A 24,191-nucleotide genomic window follows, 5' to 3' on the forward strand; every position below is an offset into this window, starting at 1 on the left:
CCCTACCATCAGCAGGAGTGAAACCTCAGGCAAACAGATTTATTTTAAGTCCTCATCTCTGGAGGAGAGCTTTGTGGGTACTCTGGTCCACCAGAAAGACAAGCAGGTGGGTCCCTAAAGTAAATCATGCCTGAAATATCTCCAGAGGCAAAATTGATGAAATTGAAGTTGTCATCCTTTGGGCACATAATAAAAAGTAAGGATACTCTGTAAAAGACATCAATGCTAAAAGAAAGAAAGAAAGAAAGAAAGAAAGAAAGAAAGAAAGAAAGAAAGAAAGAAAGAAAGAAAGAAAGAAAGAAAGAAAGAAAGAAAGAAAGAAAGAAAGAAAGAAAGAAAGAAAGAAAGAAAGAAAGAAAGAAAGTTGAATACAGCAAGACTTCAGCTATGAAGACTAATTATGAGCTGGATTGACACCCTCCCCCCAAGGGAAGCCACAGCCTTGAGTTAATGAGAGCTGAGCAGGACTGCTGAGGGCAGGACATTTTGCAGGTCACTCATTCGCAGGGCTGCCATAACTCAGAGGCAGGTTGACTGCACATAACAACAACATAGCTATACTTTGCAACTCTATAGTCACAAGCAGTACATTAATGGATGGAAGTTTTGCAGGAGTCCTGGAGGAAAGGAATATATTGCTGGATAATGGCTCTTCAGGGTTTTAGTCAGGTTTCTTTTCTGTGCCGTATCTAGAAATTCCTATTGCTCTCCCATCTAAGAACTGATCAAGCCCAACTCAGCTTAGGTTCCAAAAACTGATAAGATCAGTATATTCAAGATGAAGCAATTATATTGAGCATCACTTCCTCTTCTCCCACTAATAATCCTTTCCCTAAAACAAGCAAGGTAGAGCTGGATAGTTCTTGGTTTTGCTTGCTGGACACAACTCAAAATCCAGTAGCACTAGTTATTTAACGTGTTGATGTAGCTCTCAGTCAAACTGTTAGTCATCATAGCTGTCTGTGGTGAAGGATTATCCTGACTGGAATAAACAGCTCTGCATGGTGTGTGTGCTGCATCTTCATCACACAATCAAATGAAATCCACTCTTCATTACATCCTGCTTCCTGCTATTCATTTTTGTTTCAATCCTGGAAAATCTGGATGGAAGATCTTCCCCTCAACCAGCCCCCAAACCATTAATATCAATTTCCACCCCTCCTACAGTTGCTGAACTCTCACCCTTCCAGAATCCTACTCCCACATAATGCCTTTTCAAGCAGTCTAAGCTATCATTACTACTTTTCACTCTGGGGAACTCCCATTAATATGTTAAAGAAAGAAACCTTTCCCTGGGGAGGTTTTTACATACTGACTCCTCTGGGCAAAGCATAAACTAATTGCGTCTGGGAAACTATCAAATGTGGTACATCTTCTGTGAATAATTCCTTGAGATAACCACATTCGAACAATCCCAGACTAGGAGGCCCTAAGTGAGACTAGTACATAATATTGTACTCAATGATAAAAGAGCACATGTGAATTTGGACTTCAGCTATGAAGAGCAAAACCAGACAACTTTGACTTAAAATAAAACTTGCTTTCGTGTTTCTCTAATTTTGTCTGTACGGAACCTTGTCAGACTTTACTGCCTTGAATTTACATATCAAATGAATTTACCACTGCCTTATGCCAGAGAAGAAGCCTTCATGTAGGGTCAGAGAGTGTTTGAATTTCTGGGTGTTTGGAATTATGACTCCCACCCTCCCTTACTACTAACATGTAGGATGGGACTGATGGAGAGTTGTAGATTCAAACATCTGGACAGCCAACACCTTTGCCTTAAGTTTTCTTTAATGTAAAGCAAGAATGAGCAAACATTCTCCATATGTTCTTGTGCTACAACTCCAAGTCAGCTTAGTCAGCGCAGCCTGTGGTGAGGCAAGCCAGGAGTTGCAGTACCAAAAAATAGGTTCTAGAGTATGTACTCTGTTCATTTCTTTCATAAAATTTCTGCTCATGAATTTTTTTCCACCTCTTTTGGGATCTCCCTTTTCCTCTAGACAGCTATAAGCTTTTACAAGAATGAGGGGGCATTAATGCTTGCTCTGTACCAAATATACACTGTACTTCTGTGTGGATCACAAATATATATGGGAACAGTACATTCCTTGCACGAAGGCATATTCTTGAGCTAGTTTCCAAGAGAAACTCGTGGGCTGCTGGAAAGGAAATCTGCACACATACAGATCACAAATCTGTAGGGACATGAGAACAGAGAATGCAACATTTGCCATGGAAAATCTCTTCACATCCCATCCCACACTGTCTTTCCAGCACCCACCATACATCCAAAGCAGCATGATCAGTTAATTCAGTTTGGTACAATGCTAGAGGGGCTTTTTTCACAGAAGGAAAAAAGACGTTGTGATGCAAAGATAAATGCCAATCCAAATGATTAATGATAATCCTTGAAGCCAACTCAGTCTTGGAGTTTTGACTAGTGAATAAGCAGAATTCATTTCTCCAGCCAGCTTCTCCTCTGTATTTGCATAGACCATGCTCGTATCCCCAATCTCTGATCTCATGCACTTGTTCCTTTTATATAAAACTCAGCTCATCCTGCACTTAAGTACCTGTGCTGAAAATTGAGGACTTCTGGTCAGGAGCTAGTCTGACAGGAGGGCCTTTGTTCTGAAAGGATGGATGCTGGTGAACTCAGCCCCATTCCTACTTCTTCCCCAAAGTGATCTATTAGTAGTCCCTCCAGAAAATCATAACTCCCACCAGTCCTTATGCTCTAAGTGAGCAGACAGGAGCCAAGTGGCACGCCTCCAGTGGGTACTTGTTTATCAAGCATTGCAGGACAAGCATAAGGTTCAGCTTTGGAAATCCTTTCTTCAGTTTTTAAGAAGGGTTGGGTTCTCTGTGATTCATACCTGTGGGATGTGATTAAATGAAGAGAACTCTTACGTTGGAATGCAAAATATGTCTTCAGCAGCATACTAGGCAAGGCGTATCAATTCTGAGTGTTTGTGCAGTGTGTTACACAGCTACATTCATTTTGAAGAGTATATTGGATTTTACCTGATGAGCAATTATGAGGAGCAAGGAGTATGACTGCAATTTTCTTTTGTCTTTGTATGGATTTTTTCCTGCTGTCATGATGGCTTGTCCCAAAATTGCTCCTATGCTAGATGCTTGGTTTCATTTCAGTTCAGCCTCTACCAACAATCCAACCACCTCCCATCCCTTTTCCATCTAGCTCCATCCTGAAATATCCATCTGGCTCTCTTTCACTCGAGGATACAGCCTCTGGCGCTATTCCTCTGTGATAACTTGAACAGATACCTTTTGAGTCTCTTCTTTTCCAATAAATATATTATCTGATACCCAGACAGTGTAATGTGATTATCTGATACCCAGACATTGTAAAATACAGCCATAAACAAACAAAACCTGCACATCAGGGTTGGCAAAGCACAACCAATGATTGGGATTGCAACGTCTGGCTTTCCATGTCATCGGCTATATTATGTAGGGCCGATTAGAGTTGTCACCTAACATCTGGAGGGTTTTGAGATGCATACCACTGCATAACACTTTCTTCTTTTCCCTATATTGCATAACAGAGAAGCTATTTGTCTAAATGGTCTTAATGTGAAACAAATTAGATTACAGACAGTAGTATTTCTTCCTCTCTTAATATTAGCAGAGGGCTTATTCAACAACCATTTCCCATCTTTCTTTCCTCCAAAAACCCTAAATGCTTTGCTTTGCAAGGCATATGTAAGCAAAGTGAAGAGATGTTGGGAAAAAAGAGCTGAAACACATTGGAAACAGGGTTTCATGCAACAGAGCATCATTTTTTACATGATGTCAGCCACATCCAGAGTCAGGCAGAGAAATGAGAAAAAGACAAAGTGGGAGAGGAACAGGGAGAAGAAGAAAAGGAGAATGGTCTTCATTCTCTGAAAAGCCCCCAAGGTAGCGCTAGCAATTCTATTTTTCTATGCAGTGTGGCAGGGTTTGCTAGAAAGAGGAAGTGAGCAACAGGAATAATATAATATCCTGCCACAGCTGAGGTGACTCCTCTCCCTACTGTTAAGCCATATGTCTATATTTGAATTTATTGACCACTAGCCAAGTTGCCTTGAGGATTCCAAGACCTTTCCTCCAAAATGTAAATATTCCAAAATTTAGTACACGATCCAGATTATATTATTTGCAGTCTTGTTCATACTTTGCAGCAAGTATCAATATATTTCCTTTGGCCTTCTTTCAAAATGTAAATGTGTTGCATTTAGCTCTTGAGCATAAAAGAACATAGTTGAGACTTCTTTCTCAATAGCAACGGCTAGGAGTGCTGTGCACTGGGTTCCATGGGGCAGAAACACTCCAAATTCATATAAACTTCTTGAGGATTAACAATCCAATTCTTTTTAGTTACACAAACGTGTACCTGAGTTCAGACAGTTAATCTGAAAGACATATTCTTCTAGGCCTTTTGATTATTTTGTGCTACCAAGCAATAGAGACATTGAGAACTGGTTGAAAAGCAGCAATATAGCTAAGTAAGTTTTTATTTCCTTTTTGAAAGGCCTTTTTTGAGGATCAGTGTTTCAGCCCCTACAGCCGGGATTATTTCCAAAATTTTAAAAAAGCAGATGGGCCCAACCATTCTCTTCCAAGATAAGCAAAATAAGTATTTTTGATTTATATGTTAATTTAAATCTGAGGACATTTGGGCTTGCCTATTTTGGAAGCAGGGAGGGGAACAGTTTAACTTTAAAAAAAAGAAGTTGAAAAACCCTTGTCCACACTTCCTCAAATTTAGCACAGAGCAAGACTACAACTGTTCAAAAGTTGGTGCAGATCTGAAGTCCAGTGGAAAAGTTATATATACATGGGCTGCCCCCATTTTTACAATTGTCTTATAGAATGTTCATTTGCTCTGCCAGAACAAGCTAAAGAATGGACAAAAGCCATGGGAAAACATGTTATGTGCCTTCAAGCCATGCCCCAGCTATAATGACTCTAATAGGGTTTTCAAGGTGAGAGATTTGAGGAGTGGTTTTACCAGTGCCAATCCCCCTGGAGTTTCCATTGCCAAATAGGGACTGAGGGTGTAACTATATAGGAAGGAAAATTTGAGTGGATCTGCTGTGAAGTTGTACTCAGATTTCCCTGAGTGAATTCACTTCAGCTGACCACACAGGAGAGAAGCAAGGAAAATAGCACTCAGCCTTCTTTGCAGCTTGTTAAAATAGCTCTGTTACGTTAGCTCTGCTCTGCTTTAGCTCTCCAGATTTGCAGGAGGCATGTTTAGTGCAAGCTGGAAACAAGGTTAACTAATAACCTCCTCCACTCTCTCTCTCTCTCTCTGCCAATTCCTTACCCCTAACTGTCCTAGCACTACAACAGCAAGCCAAGAGAGAGAGAGAGAGAGAGAGAGACCTGGGCACTTGGCTTGGGGAGGAGAACATTCAAACAGCAATTATTTTCTCCTCTGCTCTGCCTCTCTCATTTCTGTGCAGCTGCATGGAATGTCTTGAAAAATAATGGCTACAAAATCCTCCACAACAGCTCAAATGATCACACTGCCCGAACTGATGTGAATGCATTCAATTCCAAAAAAAAAAAAATAATAATAATCAAAGCTGTAGCAGTGGAGGAAAAGTCCTATAGATTGGGGAAACAAAACTGATCATCCCAGTTCTGGAGCATTATTTGTTGATATTATCACCCCCTCAAACCCAGGTCTCCTGAATCCTAGTCTGTCACTCTATCCACTATACCAGTGGTCCCCAACCTTTTTCAGTCTGCAGACTGGCTGGGGAAGGCGGGGCACTCCCCACGCTCACGAGCATGTGCGAACAAGTGTGTGCTATTTCTCGCACAGGCATCCACATGCTCATGCACATGTGCAAATGGTGGCACAGTGCTTGACTGGGTGTGCATGCTCATGCACAAACGGCAGTGCTTGCATGGGCATGCTAGACTGTGTGCACAGCCACAAACAGGCTGTGTAGGGGTGAGTGTGTGCGGGGGCAGCGGGAGGTCTGTCTCGGTGGTCCGGTCCAGCTCAGGCTACGGATTGGCACCGGGCCATGGACCGGGGGTTGGGGACCTCTGCACTATACCACCGTGGGTACCTGGTGGGAAAACATGGCAAGGTTATACCTAGAAGATGGGGATATGTAGAAAGCCCTGGCTACTTGAATAAGGCAGGATGACTGTACAGAAAAAAACTTTTGAAGTGTCCACAGTGATCAAAATTCAAACATCTGTAATATCCATAGTAATTCTGTAGATGTCACTTCTCCTATTCTCATAGCCTACAGACTAAAAAGGTCACAGGTGCTCCCCCCCCCCCTTACATAGCTATTGAAAGCAAAGGAACTCTCTCTCTTAGGAAGAAATACCTCAGCATCAAATGGGGGTGGGAGGTGGGGAAGAATGGGGAATTTCCTATATCTATCAGGGTATTTTTCTTATGCAGTTTTTCTCTTTATGAAAAATCACCTCCCTTTTCACTTTTCAGTTTCGCAATCTTTTAGAAGTGAAACTTATTGAGTCATGTCAAAGAGAAAACATCTGTTACAACCCTGGCCCACCAATCTCTCTATATCTTCACTACACCCTTAAATCAACCCTTGAGTTGGAAAACAATACCCTAACTTTCTACAATATTTAATAAGAAAATAAGGTCATTTCCTAGAAACATAGTGTTGTTGATTTTCCCTCGAGTATAAACTTATAATAAGATTTGAGTTTCCTGATTTTAAAGGCTTAATGGATGGCTTTTAACTGAGAGTTTAGGGTGCAAGCCCAAACAGAACTTAGGAAAGTTACTTTTTTGTACTACAACTCCCAAAGTACTCTTTGTCATGATACTGGCCACCAGAAAGAGGATCCACTAACCATTTAGCCACACTACCCTGACTTGTATGGGTGCTTTCCAGAAGGGTCCAGTGTGCTAACGGTTGGGAAAAAGCTTGCAGTCTGGCTCCCTCCCACCACTTCTGAGCCTGGTTGCAACTTTAATGCTTCAGGGAGAGACGGGGAAATTACAAGTTTGTTGCTTGTGACTGCAAATCAATCCTGCAAAGTAGAAATGCCAAAACACCCACAAAGTACAGTACTCAAAATCCCGAGTGCAAGGCATCTTTTTCAGTAGTACTATCCCCTTGTTCTTCCAGAGTGACCACACAGCTGGAAAACAATTATTATTTATTGAAGGTATTTCAAAAAGACATAAGTGTTCAAAAGCCAATTTAAATCTTCCAAAAAGGATCAAAATGATGTGAAGCAAATCCATAATAAATCCAAAAAGCAAAACTATTTAGGACTAGACAATTTTGAGTAAGACCCACAGAAAATAATAAAGCTCCATCTACACTTACAATGTGATAAAGTTGTAGCATAGTTCCAGTACCTGTGCAGAGATTGGCAGAATAGCAGACAAAGATTACATTCTCCTGTGAGGTGAAGCTAAGGAAGCAGCAGCTTGGCAAAGGCCTGCTTGACCAAAGCCTGAGAGCTCTATCCTTCAGCTTTTACTTATATCCCATCATCAGCTCTTTTAAATGTTTCAATCCTTTCCACAATCATGTTGCTTTCCTCACCAAAACTTCTTGTTGGTAACTTTTACAAAAGTAACTTGTTTTACATATCTCCTCCTGCCCTCAAACAAATCAGGTGCTAACAATTAAGATACTGTGTGATACCATGGGGACAGGCTTCATAAAGCTTTCTCTGGCCTTGAAACTTTCAGATGATATTCCAAACAATTCTCTTCATTCCAGTATGCTTCTCCCCTTTCCCATCTGGCCAATTCTGTTACCAGGCACACATTTTTACAGACGATGGGGAATGAATTAACCCTCTCTTTGCCAGGCCCATCACATCCTTCACTTACAGTAAGTGCTTTCTGAGTTCACCCCATTTGATTGCTCTGTGATGAAACTGTACATTCCAGCCTTGAATGGCATGAATTTGGGTGCATAATCACCACCCAGGTAAGTGAATCACAGCTGTTGAGAGATGCAAAAGCAGAAAGTCTTCTCAGAAAGCTAATGGGAAGTGCCACACTTAGAGGAAGATGGAGCCTATGTGGGTACCTAATAAGATGCTTGCCCACAAATATCTGACTAAGCCATTACAAAAAAAAAATCTCCATTCCATAAATAATTTCTTGGAACACAGAAAACGATGGCAGTGGTGCTATATATCTCATTAAATTGGAGAAATAGCCAAAGACAGAAATGTAAATCATGGTAAACATTGTCAGACAATCAAGCTGCACATCATTGCTTAAGAGTGGCAAATGTTAGATCGGATGCGAGCAAAGTACTGTCCTCCAGATGTTGATGGGCTGCATCTCCCAGCACTCCTCACTGATGGAAATCCAGCATCATCTGGAGGTTTGCCCACCCCTGGGTTAGACCTCCAGCACTGGTGACTGGAGGACCAAAATTCATTCCTTGTATTTCCAGTTTTTTTCAAAACATTGTATTTTAAAATTATGGCCAAAATCTATTGCATAGTTACACTTATGGAAGAGAAATGGTGTAATTCATAGTAGCAAATTGCTGCTAATTAATGAGCTCTCGCTTGGATCCCTGGTTGTATGTCAAACTGTGCAACTGGCACTCAAAGAGGAAGCAAAAAAAGGAGTATTTAATTAGCAGCCATCTGCCACTATAAATTACACCGTTTCCCTCTCACCAATATCATTACACAACAGCATTATGGCCCATAAGTGCAGGGGGGGGGAGGGAGAAGAAAAGATAGAAAGAAGGAATTCCACCGCATACAAACATCCATTAGGTGTATACATTGACATAACTGTAGCATTCAAAGTGGTAGCTGTGTTTCCTATTTTACCTAAATATGAAATACTACAATAATTATGTTGTCATCTGCTGTCAGTTTCCAGAACCAAGTTCTTTCCCAACCACAGTGACCCTTACAATACAAGCTCCAAAGGTAACGTCTGTGATTCATACATTGTTTATGCTGTTGTTTTTTGTACCCTGGGGTTCCATTAGCCACTAATCATTTGTACTGTTTACAGAACAAAACTTTAAAAGAAAAGAACTGAATACCAAACACGGGTCTTAAGTCATTACTAGTTGTGAAATGCCACAATGATGCACAGTTTGGACTTTAGCCTAACAACCACCACTGTCTCTTTATCTTACAGCCATCCATGAATGTTTTGCCATGTAGTCTCTGTACTATCAGTCTTATGTGTGAAGAGGTGGACTTGTTCCATGAAAGCTCACCTTAAAATATAGCAGTTAAATCTTTAACTTGCCACAACATTTTTGTCTTTATTTTTATACTTTTACTTTGTCTTTCACATTGACATGTCACCTACCTGCCCTTCAAACAAAAATAGATTGATGGGAGCTGCTGTCAGTCAAATAGACATTCATAACTAAAGTAATAAAATTTTCTGACCTTTGAATGATGTTGAACATTTATCTTTCCAGCCTTGGAATACAGCTTTTTACTACCATGAGAACATGTAGGATTTAATCACACTGTCAACTTCCTGTGAACTTTCCATTCAAAGAAATAGTAAAAAAAAAATGTATATACATCTAAAAGATTCAAAAGACTTCATCAGCAGAAAATTGTTATGTGTAATCAAGTCACTTCTGACTTATGGTGATGCTAATAGGCTCTTTGAAGTACGTGAGACACCCAAGGGGTAGTTTACCTTCCTCATTTCATGGTGAGCTTCCATGGTCAAATGGGGACATGAATCCTGGCCTTCTGAGTCCTCGTCAGATATTCTCTTCACTGTACTACACTGACTCCTAATATAAAATCCATATACGGTTAGTTACAATGAGCCAGTAGGTAACAGAACCTCTGATAACAGGGCTGAGAAATACTTCTTCATGATTTCTTCTATTAGGCATGACTAAGACAAGATAGCTGAATTACAAGCTATGAGAAAGTTCAGCTCATTCATTTGGGTTTGAATAGAGATAATAGTTTTCTGTGCCACTCCCAGTACAGCTGTTAATCAGTGCAGCATTGCCAGACTGATGGTGTTACCATCTATGGTTGTTGTCCTAAAGTTTCCCAGTGCTCGTTTTTTTTAAAAAAATATATATATGCAAGTTCTAATTGAATTGGCACGATGGGTACTTTTTATTTTCATTTCCCTCTAACTCTGTTGTTTAAAACTCCATGGTTCTGCCGCCACCATCACGCTTGTGCGTTCATGTCAAATCTTCAGCCACCTGAAAAAGTGGCTTTGTACTCCAGTAATAAATAGCTTATGCTATAATAGGAAGCCTTTCAAGTGCTATAAGTCTCTTTCTATATAACTCTTAAGTCTGCTTCATATATTACTCTCACGGATGTTGATATAACATAAGAAAGTCCCAGGCAAGGCAAGCTCATAATTTCCTCTCCTTCATTACCAACTGTCAGATATCAGAAGGGAAATCATCCAGGAACTACAATACATTACAGCTTTTACACAGTTGACAACTTTGTGAGAAGGAAGAGTCTGAGGGCTGCTTCCTGCCATAGTTCAGGCATCCTGAATGTTTGCACAAGACTTTCCTGTGCTAACAGATGAGATTTAATATAATACTTGAAACAAGCAAAGTGATATTGAAATAAAATAAAATAAAAGCAGGGATGCAGCATGGTATGGACTGTAGATAGAGTGATGGACTGGGACTCAGGAGACCTCGGTTTGAATCCCCACTCAGCCATAGGAACTTATGGGGGGATAGAACTGATAAAACTACCAATTAATTCTCACTTACCTTGAAAACCCTGTTAGATTCACAACAAGTTGGTTCTGACTTACAGCACAAATCTCTCTCTCTCTCTTTGTCCTAGGACTTTGCCCAGTATCTCCCTTTATAGACCAGGTGTCACATGGGGCTCCTAAAGAGCTTTGAAACTGTCTTCTCCTGCTGGAGTTCATGCATGAAAGCCAGACATGTCATTTCAAATGCGCTTGCAATAAAGTTTTAAATCAGTTAATGGCTGACAGGAAGGTGGATTTACAATCCCTTTGCAGCCTCTCATTTTAATAACCACTAACAAATGGTTTCTGTTCAAAGTGTATCTTGAGTCCTTCCTTCCACCATCTCCCCCCATAAAACTGCATTTTGGGACAAGGTTTGCTTTTAAATTTTAACTTCTACTCTTTGAGAGGAAAGGCTAAGCTCTGAGTAACATTGTGTGTAGAAGGAATGTTTAGCTTGGGATTTTCCTTAAGCGCAGACAATGCATGAATTATGAAAGATATGAGACCAGATGATCGGGAAATGTCATCTTTTGTTGATTCTACGTGCATTCAAATGCTTATGTCCCCAAAATGGAAAACATCTTCTGTACAGTAGTTTTAACCACTCCTGCAGGTAGCCAAAAACCTCATCTACATCCTTCCTCCATATCCCCAAACGTTTTGAAGACATCTGTTTGTTTCTTCATTCATGTGTGTGCATCCTGCAAAATATCACAGAGACAAAACTGACATGAATGCTGGTTTACCTCAGGCACAAGGATGGGATGGGTGGATGGACAGCTCATGCAGAAAAGCATCCTAGGATGGGGCAGCAGCTGCCTTTGATTCTCCCTGAAGGGCACTTTGGGCCCAGAAATGCCATAGGGGAGTAGTGGAGGGCCTTCCTCTGAATGAGCTGGAGATGCATGTGGTGGGGATTTTCTCCAATTGAGAAAAGCAGAAACACTGGATTGTGGTACTACACATTAACTGAAGTGGGAGATTTCCAAACACCACTTAAAGGTCTTGAAAATGCAGAGGTGATTTCCACCAAACATATCTACACTTCCAGTAAGTACTTACGTCATACATAATAAATCCAGTATTTGGGGATGACTGATACCCTGTTTCCTTAAAAATAAGACCTAACCTGCAAATAAGCCCTAGTATGATTTTTCAGGATGGTCATAATATAAGCCCTACCCCCAAAATGAGCCCCAGTTAAGTGAAACCCAGCCCTCCACCATTGTGCAGCAACCAGAAGATGGCATGACTGTATTTGAATAAGGTACATGGTTGCACATGAAAAAAAAATCCCCTGAAAATAAGCCCTAATGCATTAAGACCCTGTCTTATTTTCGGAGAAGCATGGTACAGTATGTGTCTTTATATTAATTTAAACAGTTGTTTTGTTTTCTGTTTATTTCTATGGAGGCACAAAATGTTTTATCCTGCATTAGATTTATAACTGATCTGTTTTTGCTATCTAGAGGAAAATTTGAAATGTATTTAAATTACTCCTAAAGGAAGAAAAAACACAGAACTTTTCTGCACACAATTATTCCCCGAGGCGAACAGTTATCCTACTTCCCCTCAGCCCCCCCCCACCTCTTGCCACCGCCACCACTATCATCATATTTCCTCCCCGTTCATTACTGAGTGGACGGAAACAAATGATGGTCGAGTGCGTGTGAGGAGGGCTTTCTGATGACTCGAGAATTTTTGAGGCGTTCTTCAACTTCCTTCGCTTGAAGAAGTCTGACTAACGCTTCTCTTAAGCACTGCCTCCGCCTTTGCCTCTTCCTGGGGGAAGGAATCACCTCTACAGCTATACATACACACACAGTCGCGGCCGCGGTTTAGGACAAGAGGCGTGTCTACTACGGAATGTGAGCGTGACGTCAGTCGCCTTATATGGACACGGTCGCGCGGCTCTAGCTTTTCATTCAGATAAATTGCTGCTGCTTGTAAGCGGAATCCCCTGCTTGAGAGTCCCAGGGAGGGAAATGCCGAGGCCAGGAGCGCCGTAAACTCAGCCAGGAGGGGAATTAAGGAGCCTGGGCGGCAGCCCCTCCGGCTGCGTTTAAAAACCAGGGGTGCCTCTTGGCAATCCTCGGCAGCTGAATCGGTGGCTTTTCGAGGCCACTTGCGAGGAGCCGCCTCTGGGCTCGGAGGGAGCGGGCGAAGATGAAGGTAACCTCTCTCGCCTCCCGTCAGCTCAAGCAGCTGCTCCGTAAGGAGCCCGCCCGGTGCCTGGTGCTGGATTGCCGGCCGTACCTCGCCTACTCGGCCTCTTGCCTCGGAGGATCCCTCAACGTGAACCTCAACTCCGTGGTGATCCGCCGCGCCCACGGGCGCCCCGTGCCGCTCCATTTCGTGGTGCCCGACGAGACAGCTCGCGGGCGGCTGCTCTTGCCGCCGCCGGCTTGTCCGGAGGGAAGCGGCGGCGAAGAAGGAGGGGACCGGGACGGGGACGGGGTCTCGCCTCGGCTTCTGAAGGCGGTGGTCGTCCTGGACCAAAACACTCGCCACTGGCGGAAGCTGAAGAAGGACAGCACGGCTCAGATCGTGGTGAACACACTGCTGGCCAGCCTGCCGGAGACCGGAGCCAAAGTCTGCTTCCTGAAAGGTGAGAAGCCGGCGGCCGCGGCGGAGGCCGAGAGACCCGGGCTGGGAAGGAAATGGGAAGGGGAGGCCAGGACGCAAGAGGGAGGGAAGGAAGGAAGGAAGGAGGGAGAGCGCTCGGCCGGGGGGAAGCGCCAGCCTTCGACCTGAGGGCGCACCTTCGTGACCTTCCTGCTAGTCCCCTCCGGGAAAGAGAGACCCTGAGTCGGGCTGCTTCTCTCTGAGGGGAACAGGAAAAGCCCGATCCTTTGCAGTTCCTCCTTGATAATGTCCATCACTCTGGACCCTTGAGGGGGAGCACACGGGGCGAGAGAGGAGAGCGGAGGCGAGCAGCCACTCCGAAGTCCCTCCTTATCTTTATAAAGTGGGATCCGTCGACAGAAGCATTCTTCCGTTGAGGATCCTTGCTTGCTGATCCTTCCTGATCCTCGGCGCGTTTTCCTCGTTGTCCCTCGGCTAGAAATCTGGAGACCCAACTGCCGGGTTGAAAACGCGACCGCGTTCCGATCGAGCGGGTGGTTTGGGCCGCGTTGAATAAGTAACGCAAGTTTGTAGACGTTTTCCGGACCTTGGGCTGAGGCGGTGTTTTCTTCTCCCAGTCATCTATAATGTACGTGTCTTGTATATATACGTATATACAACTGGTAATGGATGTTAAAGCTGGGAAGAGGAGACTCAGCCTTGCTATAGTTAGTTGAGAATGGGCGGCTAAGCAGATTCGCCTTTTTTGGTAGACAACCCCCCCCCCGCGCGCCATCCAGAAAGAAAAAGAAAAGCGTCGATAACTGCCCAATAAAAGCGATGACCGGCAAGAAATTTAACGCCACGTAAAGGACATGCCGTAATATTTCACATATTCTTTGAAAATTACGCCCATCACAAATAATAGGAGAGGGGGACTGCACGACTCAATCGCGAGAAGTATTAACACGGGATTAAAAAACAGATTCTGGGCTGGTTTCGATCAGGAAGTTACGGTTTTCTAAAGAGAAGACTGTGGGCTGTTCCAGTTGGGTTGAGTGGAAAAATAAAGTAAAGCTTTGATACGAATGTGAACCTCAGTTAATTCTGAGAAGCCGCATTTCACTCTTGGTGTGCAATCTGGAGATTTGCGATACCGTTCGCCACGTAGCGGTGAGACGAAAGTGGTGGGGGGTAGGAGTGAAGGAGAAAAGATACCAGGATACCTCCACTCCCCGGTAAAAACAGCTTTCCCTGTAAAAACCCAGCAGTGCCCCCTATAGGGATGTTCCCTGTAAATTGCTAACGTAGGTAGCTTTGTAATGTTGTACACACCAGCCTCATTCCTGCATGAGTTACTAGTGCATTTGAAGTAATGAGTAAATAATTGCCTCTTTGTGTATGTGGCCTAGCAGAATACTTTCATTAGGAGCAAATTGAAGCCTAAGTTGATTTTACGAAAGATATGATGTGACTACATGCGTTGTTATGCAGTAAATAATTGGAGAGGCTGCTTTGCATTCCCACCCACCTACCCACCTGCAACTCCTGGCTGGAATATGCCCAGTCCCAGTGCATTCTGCATATCTTACCTGTACGGCTTTAAAGAACTTCTGTAAAACAGGATCACACAGATGCAGATAGAGATTCAGCACTTCATGGCTACCTAACTCAGATAATGGGTGGGAAATAGGATGGGAGCATATAATAATGGTGCTCTCCCCTTTAGGAGGAAACAGGTTGCATGCTCACGAGGTGGAACTGTTTGTTTAATTCATTGCAAAGCTCACTACCAGTCTAAAGTGTACCTGTTCCCAGCCTTGATTCAGATTGGGTTATTATGTATCTTTGGCTGTAGCTCTTCAACACAGTGTTTAACTCTTCTGGGTGCTATTTCGTCTCCTGTGGTTGCCCCTTCTTGATTCTGCCTTGAAGGAACTGCGTCACAAACAGCCCGCTTCTGTCCTCTTGGCTCACCACACGAGTATGGTGTGATGGCTGCTTCTGATTCATATTTTATCAAACCACACACCCCCCCATGCACAGCTTTCTGTGTGTTCCCCCAACCTGCATTTATAGATCTACATCCTGAGCCACTGATAGCAGGCTAACTTGGGAAGAATAATAATACCTGGCTTGAAAGTGTTAGTTGTTGTTTGGCCTAGTAGACATGTGCTGTCACTGTGAGAGATCATGTGTATGTATTTTGGTCTAGTCTGAAGGCAATTAATGCTGTATATCTAAAAATATAATATGGTATTACAGCCACAGGCTGTTTGTATCATCTAGCAACACTGATGAACTGTATTTCAGTCACCAACTATGACTGATCTTCACACTCTGACTATGTTATTTAGTTCTGCCTGAATGTTCACTATAAAATAATGGAAGAATCTTGGAGTTTATCCCAAGGGTTTTTTGTCTGTGTGGGAAAGTGAGAGAAAACTGACCATTGAAAGGAAAGAAATTCTTAAGTGGGGTTGGTCTCAGGCAATCATCATGTGATAAAGGCATGTGAGTCAGAATTCATGTCAACTAACAGCTACTAGGAGCACAATTCATCTCTTCAGGGAATTGCTCTTACTGATGAGTGACATGATGCTTGTTGGATTCATGGTCTTCCCCCATCCCCTCCTAAGCTTGAAGCTTTCCAGCATCTGTTAATTCAGTCTCTGATTTGCACTCATAGCGGTACAACATGTTTTGTTTTGACATATTGGCCTATAAAATGTCTATGGGACTGATGTTGATCTGTGGTCAGAAGCCTTCCTTCCCTATAGGCTTTTCTGTAGGTTTTATGCACACATTGACATGTATTGACCACAAGATAGTTTCCTTCCATGTCTCATAGACATGGCTGGCTGGACAGCTCATTGAGTTGGATACTTGGCTACAAAGCCAGATGTCAGGAGTTCGCCTCTGTGCTTCAGGGTGAAAACCTAGCCTTTGTCGCCTGGTGCAAGCTACCCTATCCCAGAAGAAGGGAATAGTAGGCCTCTTCTGCATACTCTGTATCTAGGAAGGTGTTGCCGTCCGTTGTAATCAACTTGATGGCATATTTTTAAAAAAGTCACGGGTACACCTGTGATACATGTTGGAGTGAAAATGCTATCAAATAGCAGCATACCCTTATGAGGGTAAGATATTTACTCTGAAATAAGCAATACTTTCCCATAAGAGAAGCTGCCCAAGTGTCTTTTTTTTCTGCTGCCGCTTTGCTAGGCCTAGAATTGTTATTATTAGCTATGAAAATGAAGCATCTTCCTCTGAAAAGCAGACACATGAGATGAGTAATGTAGTAAGAACAAAAAATAATAGCAGCATTCAGCTAGTGGCAGAGAACAAGACAAAACTGGGGATTTGATTTTTTTTTAAAGTGACTCATCTAAAGAATTGCCTGTAAAGCTCCTTATTCCTAAAGCTCCAGGTTGCTAGTTACCTGTTCAGCACAGATGCCATGTATGAGAGACATGAGTTGGTCTTTTTTCTGGGAAAACATGGATGTTTACAACTGATTGGACAGTTAAACTATATTTTTTAAAACCTCTGTTTTCTGAGAATTGTCAGGAGGAAAAAGGGATGCGACATGAAATGTAGAAGAGAGAGAGCAAGAGAAAAACATAGCTGGCTGTTCATTGGAAATTGTTTTGGGGTTGTTGCTTTTTTTTTAATTCTACAGAGGTTCCGTGATTCCATTTTGATTGTGTAAGTGCTCCAGAATGAGCTCTCACCTGAGATTTGCTGGGTCTTCTATTAGCCTATCAAGTTGTGGGGATGACTTAAAACATAAAGCATTGCTTTTATATGATGGAGTTACCCCATGGTCTCCTCATCTCAAGTTTATGAGCTTTACCAAATAATGTGTCTATTCATTCTGCAATGGGCTTGTGTATTAGCTTCTAGCAAAGACAAGCTGGAATTTAAAAGACAGCTATCTGGACCTTCTGCATTGTGGCTGCATCAAATATTGTCTGTTAAACAGCCTTACAGGAAGCTCATGAAACCTATACTAACTTCTCCTTGGGTATGATTCCTTGGGTGGAGAGTCAGACAGTCAAACTACCCAGCACAATTATTTTTATTTGGAAGGTATAGCAATAAGGCGCTTACGCTGACAAAGCTGTTTATGAACCAATTATAGTCAATCATATTCACAGTTTATGATTAGAGGTTTTGCAACTTATGTGAATATTCTTCATTTCAGTGCTATGTAAAAACAAAGAACACAGACATATGCTTTGTTTGTGTTGCATTGTGCATATTTTCCGGTTCTAGTCTGCAGAGTTCTGAGCTACAACAGCATGTATTTTCACCAACTGTGCCATAAGCTTTGCAAATCTTTTCTTTTATAGTGCAAAACCACTCATCTGGGGCTATTTAGCAGACTGAGCCCATCATAGAATTTCATTAACTTTCACAACTCTTAATGAATCCATTTCATTTGCCAGAAGGCAAGGGAATGGAAGTTAGATTAATCAATACACAACAGCCTCTCTGGATGTGCATTTTCTTAAATTTATATAAACATGAAGCTCTCCAATTTTTAAAAATCACAGAATAAATTATCTTTAGGCTTAGTCCTTTGGAACTGATCCATGTCATTTCCATTTGCAAAGAATTGTAACCACTTTGATGAACTCTTAAATGTGAGACATTTGTCTTCTGCTCTTTTTCTTTAACTGCTCTGTTATCATTCTGGCAGAGCTTTCCTTTTTTTATGCAGCTTCTCATGCAATGAACATTACCATGGTCTCAAAAATTAATTAGTGATCTGGTGCAAATGAGTGGCTTCCTCACCCCCTGTGCTCTGCTAATTTGTATTTCTTTGTCTGCTTCCTTCTTTCTCCAGGAGGTTATGAAACCTTCTATTCACAGTATCCTGAGTTCTGCGTGGATGCAAAACCTGTATCCCAGGAGAGGAGTGAAACAGAGAGAAGCAGCAACAGCCTCTGTGAGAAGCCGAGCATCCACCACAAACCAGCATATGATCAGGTGTGTTTAGGGGAAGATATGACTAATCCCACCCACACGCTGCCTCCTTGTGGGCTCTTCCTGTCATCATCCTGTTCATAACTGACTAGTTTGCTCTCTCATTCATGTCTGGCAATGTGACAAATGGAGTCAATCTGCACTTTTGCTACCTTTCAAGTAAGGGGTGGGGGGTGAGATGCACTTTTGTCAACTGGTGTGGCCTTAAGTGACTAAAGAGAAGAAGAGGGAGGAAATTGAAACCACATACACCAATAGCAACAGGGTATCTTTGCAGTTTTATTTCCTTGATTACATACTGTACACACATCTGAGAAACAGGTTATGAATCAGCAATGGGAAGCTTTGGCCTTCCATATGATGTTAGACTGTAACTCCCAGCGCCCCTAGCCAGGACAATCAACCATGAGGCAGCATGGGATTTGTAGTCCAAAACATTTAGAGTACTATAGTTGTCTGTCCCTGTTGTGTAAAAGGTGGGTGGTGTTTGGCCCTGCTTTTCTGGGTGCTGAAAATATAGCTGTGAAGGTTTCTGGGTGGCTCTTTTCTCATCTTCTACAGGAGCTGAGACTACCTTCCAAAATTTTTTTTTGGGGGGGGGGAGAGGCAAGAAAAGGTAAATCTTGTCAGGCGTCACAGGTTGCTGAGAGTTTCCCGGAAGGTAGTTGTGGGTCTGATGCAGCATGGCCGTGGGTCCTTTATGCTGGTAGCGCTTTGGGATACAAAGCCAGCTTGAAGTCAGAGCAGGCTCTGTGCAAACATATGGCAGCTGCTTCCCTGCATTTTTTAATTAGGAAGGGATAAAAGTGGTATCGTGCCAAGCCTGGTAATACGTTTATGTTTTTCCTTCAAACTGAACTTCAAATGAGAAGCACCTCCTAACATGATTCTTAGAAGCAGGTTCCTCCCCACCCTATATTTTAGTTGCATTTTAATGTTATAGAAGGGAATGAAGAATAGTGACCCTCTGGGGGTGGGTGGAGGGGATGGGGAAATATGTGGATGGAATAGCCGTGTCTTCACCCCTTGCAAATATCGATTAGGAATCTTTTGTTTTCTGTAAGGAGTTTTCTGCTCCAGCAATGTGACTAGAGCCTGTTGCTTCCTTGCACTAAAGGTTCCAGAATCCTTTGACCATGCAGGCCAACAGCAGTGGCAGCTGAGGGATTGTGGAAGCTGCATTCCAAAAGGGCAACTTTTTCAAGCTCTTGGTTTAATGGATGGATGAGTGGTGGTGGATCAGTGCTGTTGGTCAGAGTCCCTTTGGCCCTCATCTCTTTTTTTGCATGCAGCCCTCTTGCTCATGTCAAGAACAGTGGGATAGGCGTAGGAGGCAAAGTTGCTATTGTGCCGAAACTACCCGCAGTCGCTCTGAACTCCCACAACAGAAACTGCTGCATCTTACAAAGTACTTCCTGTCTGAGTGCATCAGTGTCTGGAAATGCTCCAAAATAGTTCACATAGGTCAGCTACAGTTTTTTTTTTCTGCCGAGAGTCCCTTAGCTTGAGGAAAAGAGAAGAACCAAGACAACCTCCCTATAATGATGCTGTCCTTTGCTTTCTAGGGTGGCCCAGTGGAGATTCTCCCTTTCTTGTACCTTGGCAGTGCCTACCATGCTTCCAAGTGTGAGTTCCTTGCCAACCTGAACATCACTGCCCTCTTGAATGTCTCCAGGAAAAGCTCAGAGCCCTGTACAGACCAATACAGCTATAAATGGATTCCGGTGGAGGACAGCCACACTGCTGACATCAGCTCCCACTTCCAGGAAGCCATTGAATTTATTGGTAGGTTTGGTTTCTCTGAAAGATGATATCATTTGGAATTTTCAGAATTGTTGGCTATTCAAGAGCAATCTCTCTGAAATAAATAGTAACAATAACAATGACCATTGAGATAATCATTAGGCATATCCCCAGAAATACATCTAGCTCTGATCAGAGGGGAAAAAAATTTCAATGCCTGCCTCAAATTTCCCTTTAGAAAGAGACTGTCTCTGTCTCTGTAATGGATCTTTTTAAAAAAATGGCACTTAAAACCTTCCTCCTCAGGTACATAATTTTGTCATTTCTGCTCTATTACAGAAGTGACTTTAAGCTGTCTGGTTAGGGCTGCAATTTGTATCCACCTGCCTAGACATAAGAATCACTGTATCCAGTGAAGCATATTTCTGAGCAGAGAATTAGTGGATTATACTGTAAATGCCTATTCAAGCAGCACTATATTCTAAACCCCTTGCAGCTTCTTTACTTTAAAATTTGGGAGTCTGATAAATTAGATTTCCTGAATCTGGTGCTCATTGCATGTTTAGACTACAAATCCCATCAACCCTAAACAATTTGGCCAATAGTCAGGGATTATAGGAGATGTAGCATAAAATATCTTTAGGGAACCAGTTTGGGGTTGGGAGAAGGCTACCACAGCTGCTTCAAGAAACAATTTTTAATGCAACAGTCACATAATACAATGTAAAAGTATATGAGCAAGAACAGAATACAGTTTGGCCTATACATTTAATAAGTATGCTTCAGAATCAGGCAAAAACTGAGAATTCATTTCTCAGGCCAGCCAAAGCAGAGCAAATTCTATTTTTAATCCATGCATTTTGCACAAGGAGCTTATTTTCAGCAATTTCTCTTTAATTTTATAACAATAATTGATTTGTGTGAGTAACCTTGGGGCCTCCTGTTGTGTAAAATGGTAGTTCTGCCTGAGCCATTTATAGTCTGACTTACGTCCAACCACCACTTACCAAGGGTTATAATCAGACATTTAAGGCTGGTTTATTGTGCACTTTCTCGTGGAAACCCCAGGAACCCACAACTTGACATCATTGCTGAAACTCCTATACTGAGTGTCTACTCAAAGAGCCCACAGGGTGGGAACAAAAGCATCACCTTTCCTGCTCTTTGCTAACTAGGAAAATAGGCACATCTCATCTAGTTGGAGAAAATATGAAGCATACCCACGCTTTTTATTACAACACTGTAATATTTATTAAAATAATCCAACTGTGTGTTCTGTTCTTTTGTGGCACCACAATACTTGTCTTACTACACAATTCTTGACGCTATGTGGTTAGATGAGGGGAAGGAAATACTCTCCTCATTGATTACATAGCCATTAAGCTTTGTTATTTGAATATATTGACAAAATTGACATTTATTTTCAGGCACTCTGAAATTGCTTCTCCCATCTCTGAAACACCTTTCTATCATATCTCCCCTCCCTTGTATACCCTTATGAAATGAATTGTGAAATAAGATTTGGGAAATGGGTTTTCATGAGATGTGCTATTATTAGAGATGTCCACCTGAAGTGACAGCAAACTCCTTCACTGTGTTGTTTATTTATTTCTCTCCCTAGACTGTACCAGACGGGCAGGGGGCAAAATCTTGGTGCATTGCGAAGCTGGGATTTCTCGCTCTCCCACGATCTGCATGGCTTATCTGATGAAAATGCGGAAGTTCCGCCTGGAGGAGGCTTTTGATTACATCAAGCAGCGGAGAAGCCTGATCTCGCCAAACTTTGGCTTCATGGGCCAGCTGCTACAATATGAGGCAGAAATATTGTCTTCGACTCCAAGCCCTCCCGTCACCTCTTGCAAAAGGGATGCTGTGTCCTTCTTTGCAGAAGAGCTGACTCGGAGCAAAAGCTTTGAAGGCTCTTGTTTTGCTTTTCCTACCTCAGTTTTGAATTCTGTGCCCATTCACTCACCTGTCCATCAGCTAAAGCTGAATCCAATTCCTGCAACATCATCCTGCTGGACTCTCCTAGGATCAAGAGACAATACAGTCCCATGACCCCAGAAAACAAAGACTGAGAAGGAGACATTTCATATCCACGCAATACAGAGGGCCTCAGAAATTTCATCTAAACTGAAATGCAGGATAACATTGACATGGAGTCATGATTTGATGCATTTCAATGGGGGCTATCTATGCACTTTGAAATTGTTCTTTTGTGTTGAGCCCACCTAACTCCTGCTTTTAGTTCAAATTACCCTAAAATTCATTATGGGTAAAAACATATTTTTACAGACACTGGCTAGATCAAGCTTTTCAAAAGAGTGAATGACTTTAGTACCAAAAAAAAGTACACCCTGAGCTTTGTAACATGACTTCTGGAATATTTGTGCATTCACTACTGTACCTCCAGGCCGTGTTGGAGCAGAGAGAACCATGTTAAAAGAGGTCACTCACTCAGACCTTTCTGACTGCTTCGTGCTTTCCCATCCCACTTCTCTCTTAATTATAGCCTTGTTTTAAAGTGTAAGCAATAAACAGCTGTGTCAGGAAAGCAGAGCTGTAATAAGAAGCACAATTTTACAAAAGAAGCAAACCCTGACATCTTTGGTGGTGATGAAAACTTGAACACTTGCTTTTTCCTGTTTGTGTGGGTTCTTTTCCAAATGTCCTGTGCTGGAGGGGTACAAGCAGGTTGGACAGTGGGAGAAGAAACCCTCTCTTGCTCACATCCACCAGTCCTCCGTTCCTTATAGCTGTACAACTGGAGTCAGGGTTTGAGGTCACCCTTCCCAAGAAGCCTCAGGTGCATTATTTTCTGGGTTGGGTAATAGAAGTACAGACAGCAGGCTAGAGGAGACATGCCTAGTATTGCAAGGTTGTAACCCTGTAGGGAAAGGGTGGGGAAACCATAGCCTTTGATGTTTTGGACTGCAAGCCCCATACTTCTTTACCATCTGATATGTTGTCTGCAACTTCTGAGAGGCAAAGTCCAAAATAAATAGAGGACCAAAGATCCCACCCCTTGTCATGGGACTCCGCTTATCCAACTGAATCTCACTTGCATTTCCAGATGTCCTTTATTTCACATCTCATTCTTTAAAAAATCATTTTGGTCCTATCCAGTTGCAATGGGTTGCAACATATTTAGTTAGAGGAGATCCATCCAAATCAGTGGGACTTTAGTTAGTCATTGGTTACTATGTTCCTTTAGTTTGAATGGATCACAAAGGTAAATGTGACTAAATCTGGAGTCAACCCATTACAGTAGTTTCATATGTTTCCTCAATCCATAGGATACTCGACAACTATGTCAAACTTGACCCAGATGCTTAAAACACAGATTATAGCACAGGTATAGATCCATTGCACATTTTAATAGAGCCATACGTAGGATATGCCTTTGAGTCAGCAGGCCACAAAAAATAAGCAGAAGGTGCTGCATATCATATGTGTGAGTAATATTTGCAGCGGACTGCAGCCTTGGGCCTCTGTTGGGAAGATGACAGCTTCTTTCTAGACAACATGCTTTCACTAAGAACAGGACCTGTAAATGAAGAGCAATTGGTTATACAAAAGAAGGTAATTAAATTCTTCCCCAAGGGAAATTAATTTACCTGAGTCCTTGCAGTTTGAATTGTGTGGGGGAAAATGAACTTAAAATTTAAAGTGTGTGTGGGGGAGATAATTGCAAATAATGCATCTCCCGTAGGAAGTGTTATCAATGATGTCTATATGATGTGGTCTTGTTGAGCAACATGTGGTTTGCTGATCCATGTGTTGATCTCTTCCATGTCATCTTTCTAAATGTGGAATAATTTATTTCCTAATCAATGGGGAACATATTTCTTTTTCTTACTGTAGATTGGTGTATCTAGTTCGTGTGTCTGTAGGTAGATTTTATGTGCTGCTGCTGTTCTGCCACAATTTATTTTCCTAAATATGAGAAATGGCAATAATTGCCTTGAAAACTTGTGAATGTGAAAACTTTTTTTAAAAAATAAAGTTGTAAAATAATTGAAGAGTGCATTCGGTGGATTAATTCAGTGGATAAGACTTGTAAAAATTTCTCATCAAGGTTCAGGATGCTACTTATGTAAAACTGCTAATATCTCTGCTGAACTGAAACAAAGCAAGAGGGCAAATCCAGAGCTGTGCTGGTGAT

General features: G+C 42.2%; 1 protein-coding gene across 1 annotated transcript; it reads left to right on the plus strand.

Moving 5' to 3' along the window:
* The first annotated feature begins 6,405 nt into the window (after positions 1–6,405).
* On the plus strand, positions 6,406–24,048 carry DUSP5 (dual specificity phosphatase 5). The gene is made up of 4 exons (XM_020779827.3): positions 6,406–13,337; positions 18,144–18,286; positions 19,849–20,068; positions 21,648–24,048. The coding sequence occupies exons 1-4, from the start codon at positions 12,896–12,898 to the stop codon at positions 22,082–22,084; spliced, it is 1,242 nt and encodes a 413-aa protein (XP_020635486.3). The 5' UTR covers positions 6,406–12,895; the 3' UTR covers positions 22,085–24,048.
* Positions 24,049–24,191: the final 143 nt, after the last annotated feature.

The sequence above is a fragment of the Pogona vitticeps genome, chromosome 3 (genome assembly GCF_051106095.1).
Source record: "Pogona vitticeps strain Pit_001003342236 chromosome 3, PviZW2.1, whole genome shotgun sequence".
Lineage (NCBI taxonomy): Eukaryota > Metazoa > Chordata > Lepidosauria > Squamata > Agamidae > Pogona > Pogona vitticeps.

Bases quoted from the DNA above. Each gene is read 5' to 3' on its own strand.
- DUSP5 (XM_020779827.3), top strand. From the start codon at position 12,896: ATGAAGGTAACCTCTCTCGCCTCCCGTCAGCTCAAGCAGCTGCTCCGT. The intron at 13,338-18,143 runs GTGAGAAGCCGG...TTCTTTCTCCAG, and splicing joins CAAAGTCTGCTTCCTGAAAG to GAGGTTATGAAACCTTCTAT. The intron at 18,287-19,848 runs GTGTGTTTAGGG...TTTGCTTTCTAG, and splicing joins ACAAACCAGCATATGATCAG to GGTGGCCCAGTGGAGATTCT.